At 66.9% G+C, this 8,338-nt stretch overlaps 2 protein-coding genes across 2 annotated transcripts; both read left to right on the plus strand.

The window, feature by feature from the left end:
• The first annotated feature begins 292 nt into the window (after window positions 1-292).
• On the plus strand, window positions 293-2,563 carry LOC118159554 (guanylate-binding protein 1-like). The gene is made up of 7 exons (XM_035314138.1): window positions 293-379; window positions 560-816; window positions 892-1,134; window positions 1,224-1,498; window positions 1,587-1,799; window positions 1,870-1,972; window positions 2,058-2,563. Exons 1-7 carry the CDS (start codon window positions 315-317, stop codon window positions 2,438-2,440), a joined length of 1,539 nt encoding a protein of 512 aa, XP_035170029.1. The 5' UTR covers window positions 293-314; the 3' UTR covers window positions 2,441-2,563.
• On the plus strand, window positions 2,497-4,657 carry RPS19 (ribosomal protein S19). Its single transcript, XM_035314139.1, has 6 exons — window positions 2,497-2,582; window positions 2,903-3,154; window positions 3,250-3,350; window positions 4,176-4,359; window positions 4,455-4,509; window positions 4,592-4,657. The coding sequence occupies exons 1-6, from the start codon at window positions 2,497-2,499 to the stop codon at window positions 4,616-4,618; spliced, it is 705 nt and encodes a 234-aa protein (XP_035170030.1). The 3' UTR covers window positions 4,619-4,657.
• Window positions 4,658-8,338: the final 3,681 nt, after the last annotated feature.

Here is an 8,338-nt window from a genome sequence, read left to right on the forward strand (position 1 = left end):
GGGGGCCGGGGATGTCAGAGGTGGAGGGATTTGGGGCTCTGAGGTTTACAGAACGAAGCAGGGTTGAGGCTGCAGGCTGGGGATTCGGGGGGGGGCACCGTGAGGTTTAGGGTGAGGTTGGGGGGTTCAGGGCGACAAGGGACTGGGGGGATACAGTTTTTGGGGTGAAGCTGGGGGATTCAGAGGGATTTAGGCTGAGGCCACAGGATTTGGGCACGGTCGGGGCTTGGGCTGGGGGTCGGGGTCAGTGCGGGCTTTAAGGGGGCTCAGGGCTTAAATTTCGGGGGGGTGCAGGACGGGGGGGGGGACACAGGATGCAGGCGGAATGCGGAACCTGGGGAATTCAGGAGGAAGCTGTGGGATTTAGGGGGGTTTGGGACGGGGGAGGTCAGCTGGGGGGGGAACACAGGACCTGGGGGTGATGAGGATTCGGGGAGAAGCTGTGGGACTTGTGGTGAAATTGAGGTCGGGGGGGGGACACGTGGGGTTTGGGGGGGGGACACGTGGGGTTTGGGGGGGGGACACGTGGGGTTCGGGGCAGGAGAGATGGACGAGCTGCGGGGGAGGCCGGGCTTGGGGCCCCGTGGTGTCCGTTGGGTTCCTCACCGCGCGCCAGGCTGGTGTCGGAGCTGACGAGCTTCATCCGGATTCGGGCCGGCGACGGGGGGCAGGCGGGCGAGGCGGAGGACAGGGAGTTCATGCGCTTCTTCCCCGACTTCGTCTGGGCCGTGCGCGACTTCACGCTGAAGCTGGAGGCCGACGGCCACCCCATCACCGAGGACGAGTACCTGGAGCGGGCGCTGGCCCTGAAGCAGGGTGAGCTAGCGGGCGAGGACGCGGCCACGGCGGTGGCGGTAGCGGGGCTCACGGTGCCCCCGTCTCCCCGCGCAGGCTACGGGCGGCAGGTGGTGGAGTACAACACCACGCGGCAGTGCATCCGCAGCTACTTCCCCACGCGCAAGTGCTTCGTCTTCCCGCCGCCCGTGGGCGCGGAGCACCAGGGCCAGCCCGAGGAGCTGCCCGAGGAGGCGCTGCAGCCCGGCTTCCTGGTGCAGGTGGAGCGCTTCTGCCAGCACGTGCTGGCCTCCTCCCGGCCCAAGCAGCTGCAGGACGGCGCGGAGCTCAGCGGCCGCAGTGAGCGGGGTTGCGGCGGGGGGGGGGACGGGGACGAGGGCTTGGCGGCGGCGTGGCCTCAGCGTGCCTCTGCACGCCGCTCCCGGCAGCGTTCAGCACGGTGGTGCAGAGCTACCTGGAGACCATCGGCAGCGGGCACGTGCCCTGCCTGGAGGGGGCGGTGGCGGCGGTGGCGGCGAGCGAGAACGCGGTGGCGGTGGCGGAGGCGCTGGCCGAGTACCGCGACGGCATGCGGAAGGTGTCGCTGCCGGCCGAGCAGCACCAGCTGTCGGAGGAGCACAACCGCTGGCTGCAGCAGGCGCTGGCCGTCTTCCACCACCGCGCCTTCCGTGACATCGACCAGCGGCACCAGCTCAAGCTGATGGTGCGCGGCCGCGCCCCGCCGTCCCTCGCCGGGCGTTCCCGGCCCCGTTGGCCCCGCCGCGGCGCTGACGCCGTCCCGGTGCCCGCAGGAGAACCTCCAGGCCGAGTACGGGTCGCTGCTGCAGCAGAACGAGGAGGCGTCGCGCACGCGCTGCCAGGAGCTGCTGGCCAAGCTGGCCCAGCCCCTCGACGCCAACTTGGCCCAGGGTGCCTACGCCCAGCCCGGCGGCTACCACGCTTACCAGGCCGACCGGCAGCACCTGGTGGACGCCTACCGGGAGGCCCTGAGCAAGGGCACCAAGGTGAGGACGGCGCAGCGGGGCTCGGGGAGGGGGTCAGGGCTGTTCCCTCACCCCCCCCGGGGCCCTGCAGGCCGAGGAGATGCTGGACAAGTTCCTGGAGGGGCGCAAGGCGGAGGCCGAGGCGGTGCTGAAGGCAGACAAGGCGCTGACCGAGGTCGAGAAGCACCTGGCAGGTGAGGGCCGCGGCCCCGCTGCCTCCCCACGGCCCCCAGGGCCGATTCACAACCCCCCCTCATGGCCCTGTTCCCTCCCCCCAAGACCAAAAGCAGCAGGCGGAGCTGCTCGAGCAGGCACAGAAGGCGGCGGAGGAGCGCAACAAGCAGCTGGAGGTGCTGCTGGCCGACCAGGAGCGCAGTTACCAGGAGAGCATGAAGATGCTGGAGGCCAAGCTGCAGGAGGAGGCGCTGAAAACGCAGGAGGACATCAAGCGGGCCATGGAGGCCAAGCTGCAGGAGCAGGAGCGGCTGCTGAAGCAGGGCTTCAGCGAGCGGGCCAAGCTGCTGGAGGACGAGCTGGCCAGCCTGCGGCAGTCGCTCAAAACCCAAGACATGGTGGGACACATCTGCAAGACCCTGCAGGCGGCCCTGCAGACCGCGTGCGAGGTGGTCACCCTGATCAACAACCACAAGGCCCTCAAGTAGGCGGCGTGCCGGGGCGCTGCCGCCGCCGGGGAGCCGAAGGGGGCCGCGGGGCAGCGATGCTTGTGCTTCGTGCCTGGCCGCAGCGGCTGCCATTCCTGTGCCAAATAAAGCAGCTTTCGCACAGCTCCTTCGCACAGCTCCTGTGCCGGTGCTTGGCCGGGGAAGGGCCCCGAGGCTTCCAGGGAGGGCTCCGTGGGCGCCTTCCGCTCCTCCCGTTCCTTCCTGGCGCCACCGCGGCCTTGCCCTGCGCCGGAAACGCCGGGGAGGAGCCCCTTGCCCCCCCCCCCCCCCCCCCCCCCCGCTTCGGGAGGCGCCGCCAACCCCCCCAGCGCTCCCCCGGCCGCTCCCCGCCCCAGCCCGGGACACTTCTCGCCCCCCCCACCCCCCGGCCGTTCTCCGTCCCCCCGGCCGCTCCCCGCTCCCCCCCCCGGCGGTGACCTCCCGGCTGCCGCCGGACTGAAGCGCGCCCGCTGCTGCCTCGGCCAGCGGTGACGTCACGCCCGCGGCGCGCCCCCACGTGGCGGCGGCGCGCCATTACCTGGCGGGGGCGAGAACGCGGAGCCACGCCCCCCCGGCGCGCCTATTGGCGGGGCGAAATCTCGCGGAAGGGGATTGGCGGGGAAGGTATCGCGAGACTCGGGCCCTGCGCCTTCCCCCGGGCGGCCCCGCGCTCCCTCCTCTTCCGGCCCCGCCGCGCGCGCACGGAGCAGCGAGGTCGGGACCGGCACCGGGACCGGGGGGGGGGGGGGGGGGCACGGGGGGGGGCCCCGGGGGGACCGGAGAGCCCCCGGTAACGGCGCCGCCCGCAGGTCGGGGAAGCTGAAGGTGCCCGAGTGGGTGGACACGGTGAAGCTGGCCAAGCACAAGGAGCTGGCGCCCTATGACGAGAACTGGTTCTACACGCGGGCCGGTGAGTCCCGAAACGGGGGGGTTTTGCCCCAAAACTGGAGCGTTTTACCCCAAACCGGGAGATTCCTCCCCAAAGAAGGGTCTCTTTGCCCAAAACGGAGGGTTTTCTCCCCAAGAACAGGAGTATTTTTCACACAAAACCGCGAGGATCCCCCCCACAAAATAACGGAAGATTTTATCTATAAAGCCAGGGCCTTTTTGCCCAAAATAGAGCATTTTTCCCCCAACCGGGAGCTTTTCCCTCAAGAATAGGATGGTTTTCCCCCAAAACCAGGAGATTTCCCCCCAAAATACAAGAGGATTTCCCCAAAGCGAGAAGCTTTCTCCCCCAAACCGGGAGCTTTTTGACTAAAACAGAGGAGTTTTCCCCCAAAACTGGGAGCGTTATCACCACAACTCCAGGAACTTTTTGACTAAAACAGAGGAATTTTCCCCCAAACCAGGAGCCCCAAAGCCAGTATTTTTTCCCCTAAAACAGACGATTTTAGCCCAAGATCAGGAGCCTTTTCCCCCAAAACTGGAAGCTTTCCTCCCCAAAACCGTGACCTTTTTGCCTAAAACAAAGGATTTTCCCCCAAGAACAGGAGCCTTTTCCCCAAAAATCTGGAAGCTTTTCTCCCAAAACCGTGTCCTTTTTGCCTAAAACAGGCTTTTCCCTCAAAGCCGGGATTTTTTTCCCTAAAGCAGACTTTTCCCCCAAAACCGGAGCCTTCCCCTCCTAACCCCATCATCCTTTTCCCCCCAGACAGCAGATTTCCCCCCCAAACCCTCGTTTTCCCCAAAACCTCACGCTTTTCCCCCAAAAACCCCTTCCCCCCCCCCGCAGCCTCCACCGCCCGGCACCTGTACCTGCGCGGCGGCGCCGGCGTGGGCTCCATGACCAAGATCTACGGCGGGCGGCAGCGCAACGGCGTCATGCCCAGCCACTTCAGCCGCGGCTCCAAGAGCGTCGCCCGCCGCGTGCTGCAGGCGCTGGAGGGGCTCAAGATGGTGGAGAAGGACCAGGACGGGTGAGCGGCCCCGTTTTGGGGGCATTTCCGCCGTTTTCGGCGCTTTCCCCCGCTGCTCTCGCTCGGTTCCTAACGCTCCGTCTGTTTCCGTCCAGCGGGCGCAAGCTGACGCCGCAGGGGCAGCGGGATCTGGACAGGATCGCCGGGCAGGTGCGGGCCCCGTTTTGGGGCGCTTTGAGGGGGTTTGGGTGGTTTTTCGGTGTGGTTGTCATGCTCTCTCTGCCTTCCCCAGGTGGCGGCCGCCAGCAAGAAGCACTAGGGGCGACGCTGCGGAATAAAACCGGCTTCGTTAACGCGGGCTGCGGAGTGCTCCTTCCGAAATGGGGGGGTCGGGGGGGGGGCTTTTTGGGGGAAAAATGGGCCTTTTCGGACCAAAAATGGCCCCGGGGGGGGGGGAAAGTGAGGAATCGTCGCTTGGGTTTGGGGCACGGGGCTGCGCCCACGGAGCCTGGGCTGGCTGGGCGGCCCCGCGGTCGTCATCGATCCCCAAAACCCCCATTTTGTCGCCGTTTTTATTCCCAAATTAAGGGGAAAAACACCCAAATCGGCTCCTGGCGCATCCGCCTCGCTGGCGCGCCGCTGCCTGGCCCCACCCGGCTCTAAAAAGGAGGAAAAAGCAGGAGAAACGCCCCGTGGTCCCCAAAATCAGCATTTTGGGGGAAGAAAGCGCGTGGCTGGGAGGGAGCAGGGAGAAATGGGGCGAAAATGGGTGGTTTTGGTGCAAATTCCTCCGTGGATTGGAAGAATCCTGAAAGAGGCACGAAATCGGCAGCGTTCGCAGCAATTTATAGTTTTGGTTTTTTTGCAACAAAACAAAGCAAGAATGACAGCGGAGATGGGCTGAAAGGGAGAAGCAGCTGTTGTGTCAGCTGCGCTGATTTGGGGAGTTTTTTAAGGAAAAAAAAAAAAAAAGCTTTTTTTCCTTCTCAGGGAGGGGGCATTTTTAGGTATTTTTAGGCTCGTCTTTCTTTTACGCCAGCGTGGTTCTTGTGGCCTTCCAACAACCGCCCCTCCTGCGTGGCGGTGCCAGAGTGGGCAGGCGAGAAGAAGAAAGGGGGGAAAAATGTTCTTTTTTTTTTTTTTGCTTGAAGACGTCAAATTGGAGGATTTTAACCCAGGGGGGCAGGAGGAGCCTCTCAGGGCCTCAGAAACCCCTCAGAACACGGGAAAGGGTGGGGGGAAGGGGCCGACTGTCTTGGGATGTTTTTCCCACCTGTTTTGGGGAAGTTTAATGGGGATTTTGTGGGATTTTGACAGGAATTTAACGGGGCTCACCACAGCCTGAGGAGACTGGGGTGGGCGGTAGCCCCTTACCCCCAAATACACCACAGAATTCCTCCCGAATCGACTTCAGGGCACGCTTTGTGTCCCCCCCCATCCCTCCAAGGCGGTCCTGGGTCACAAAAAACCTTTTTTCTCCCAATTTTACCTCAGAAAAAGCCGCTTCGCGCCCCGCGCGGGCGGGGGCAGCCGCTTAACGGCCGTCGCGCTCCCCGGCGGCACGCGCCGCTCGCGGCCGCTGATTGGCTGAGGGGCGGGAAAGGGGGCGGGGCCGCGCCGAAGGCGGGAAAGGCGCTGAGGGAGAAGCGGCCCCGCCGCCATTTTGTGCCGCGGCGGGACCGGGGGCAGCCGGGGGGCCGCGGGGTCCCGGGGAGCTCAGGGCCCTGCCTCGGCCCCGCAGCCGCCTCAGGAGCCTCGGGGGGCCGCTGTCGGTGCCTCCCATCGGGCGCTTCAGCCCCTGTCACGGCCCGGCCTCGTGCAGCGCTGCTTCTCCTCATGGTTGCGGTGAGGGGCCCCAGGTCCCTGTGGAGAAATCAGGTCGGTGAGCCCTCGGGCCTTGGTCCCGTCAGGGTTTAAGAAGTGTTTGGACTGTGCACTTAGCCACATGGTGTAAAATCTTGGGTAGACCCCCGTGGAGTCTCGATGGTCCTTATGGGTCCCTTCAGGCTTGGGACATTCCGTGGTCCTGTGATGCTGTGAGCCCTCCCTGAGGCAGCCGAGGCCCGCGAGGATGCGAGATTTTTGCTTTCCTCTTCCTCATCGCCTCCCTCAGCTCCCCACCTGTGCGCCCACCCCCCCCACGCACCCCTCTGTGCCGCCGAGGGGCCGCCGTTGCCTCCTGTCCCCGGCCCGTGTCACCTCAGCGCCTCCGTTCCCCTCCCCAAAGGCGTCACCGGGCGGGCCGGTGCCCGCGGGCTGCGGCAGGACCGGTCGGTTCCCCTGCTGCGCCAGGCGGTGCCGAGCCCTCGGGGCTGGGGCTCCCCTTTTCCCCGTCCTCCCTTTCCCCATCAACGTGCTGCGAGCCCCCCAAACCCACCCCTTTCCTGCTGGGAGAGGCCCCGCAGTGCAGCGTGGAGGCAGAGGAGCCCATCGGAGGCACAGGAGGGAGGACGTGCTCCTGCTCCTGCCCCTCGTCTCCTCCTCGTTCGGCTCCAGCACGCGGCAGGGTGACGGCAGCCAGCACACGCGGCAGCAAATCGCCTCCTCTCGTTAACCGCCGAGGCTAATTACCCCCAGGAGCCGCGCGCCGAGCCTTCCTCCCCGGCCTCGTGCCGCAGCGTTTCGCCCCGAGGCGGCCGCGCTTCCCTCGCACCGCCCCACTAGAGGGCTCGGCGGCCGCACCGCGGGGGTGGCGGTAAGATTTGGGGCAAAAGACGCAGGAATTGGGCATCGCTTTGGGCTCTTGTCCAAGTCTCGCCCCTGCATGCTGAGTCTCCGGCCGGGGGGGCAGCCGGGGTCCCCCGCTGCGGGCTGGGGTCACCGCCTCGCCGCTCTGGGGCAGCGCAGCCCCCCCCCCCGCGGGGTGCTCAGGGCGTCCCTAATGTCAAAAAATCCCCAAACCCTCTTTTTTTCAACCATTTCTCCCAGCTGCAGGGGCTCCCCACGACCCGCCGAGGATGTGGCCGTGCGTTCGCCCCCAGCCCCGCCGGCGGTGGGGACGCCGATTCCTACCGTAAGTTCCCTTTTTGCCCCGTTTCCATGCTTTTTATCCCGTTTTCGGGTCCACCCGCCGGATCCCCAATCTTTTGGCCACAAAAGGGGTGGATTTGGGGGCAGCTTCGCCTTGCCCCTCCCTGTGCTGGGACGGCGCCCGGACGTGCCCCGCGTGCCGACGAGCCCCCGAGCGGCCGCGGGGGGCCGAAACGGCGACAAAACGGCGACAAAACGGCCCCGAAACGGCGACAAACGGCCCCGAAAAGCCGCGCTGCCCCCCCCGTGGCCCCCCCCGGAGCCGGGCGGCGCAGAAAGGCCGCGCTGTTCGCGCTGAGTCGCCGCTTTGTTCCGTGCTGCCGGGGGTGAGGGCTGCCATAGAAACCCCGCTGCCCGGGGGGGACAATGGGGACGTGGGGGGGGACCCCGCTGGCCCCGAGGAGGGGGGGGGTGGGCTGCGAATTAAGGGAGGGGCTGCGATTTGGGGGGTAGGGGCAGCGCTTTGGGTGCCCCCCGTCCCACCTCGGGGCGCTCGCCGCCGCTTTTGGCCGCCCCGATCCCGGCTCGGAGTGCGGGGGTCTCGGCCCAGGGGGCTGCGACCCTAAAAGGGGGGGGTCAGAGCCCTCCCCCCCCCTTTCTTGGTGCGCGCCAGTCCCTTTTTGGGGTCCCCAACCCCTCCTGGGGGGCTGCTGCCCCCTTGTCCCCCCCCCAGGCTGGGGGGCGCCAGGCCCAGACCCCCCCTCACCCCTCGGGGGTCCCGGGGCTGGGTTCCCTCCCCTGGGGGGGGAGGGGGGGGCAACGTGGGACCCCCGGGGACCTTCGGGGGGGGCTCCCAGCCCCCCTGCACCCGCATGGGACTGTAAACAGCGGCCTCCCCGGCGGCCCCGGCTCCTCCTCCTCGCCCATTGGCCCGGCCTCTCGCATCTCATTAGCATACATTATCCCGCCAGCAGCCCGCTGCCAGGTGGGGAGCGGCAGAGGGACGCGGCAGCCACCATGAAGCCCCCCCGCGGCCCGCCGCTGCTCGCCGGCCTCCTCCTGCTCTGGG

The sequence above is a fragment of the Oxyura jamaicensis genome, unplaced genomic scaffold, assembly GCF_011077185.1.
Source record: "Oxyura jamaicensis isolate SHBP4307 breed ruddy duck unplaced genomic scaffold, BPBGC_Ojam_1.0 oxyUn_random_OJ70964, whole genome shotgun sequence".
Lineage (NCBI taxonomy): Eukaryota > Metazoa > Chordata > Aves > Anseriformes > Anatidae > Oxyura > Oxyura jamaicensis.

Coding starts and splice junctions, on each gene's coding strand:
- LOC118159554 (XM_035314138.1), top strand. CDS start 315: ATGCAGGCGGAATGCGGAACCTGGGGAATTCAGGAGGAAGCTGTGGGA. Junction 817..891: donor GGCGCTGGCCCTGAAGCAGG/GTGAGCTAGCGG, acceptor CTCCCCGCGCAG/GCTACGGGCGGCAGGTGGTG. Junction 1,499..1,586: donor GGCACCAGCTCAAGCTGATG/GTGCGCGGCCGC, acceptor CGGTGCCCGCAG/GAGAACCTCCAGGCCGAGTA.
- RPS19 (XM_035314139.1), top strand. CDS start 2,497: ATGCTTGTGCTTCGTGCCTGGCCGCAGCGGCTGCCATTCCTGTGCCAA. Junction 4,360..4,454: donor GTGGAGAAGGACCAGGACGG/GTGAGCGGCCCC, acceptor GTTTCCGTCCAG/CGGGCGCAAGCTGACGCCGC. Junction 4,510..4,591: donor TGGACAGGATCGCCGGGCAG/GTGCGGGCCCCG, acceptor TGCCTTCCCCAG/GTGGCGGCCGCCAGCAAGAA.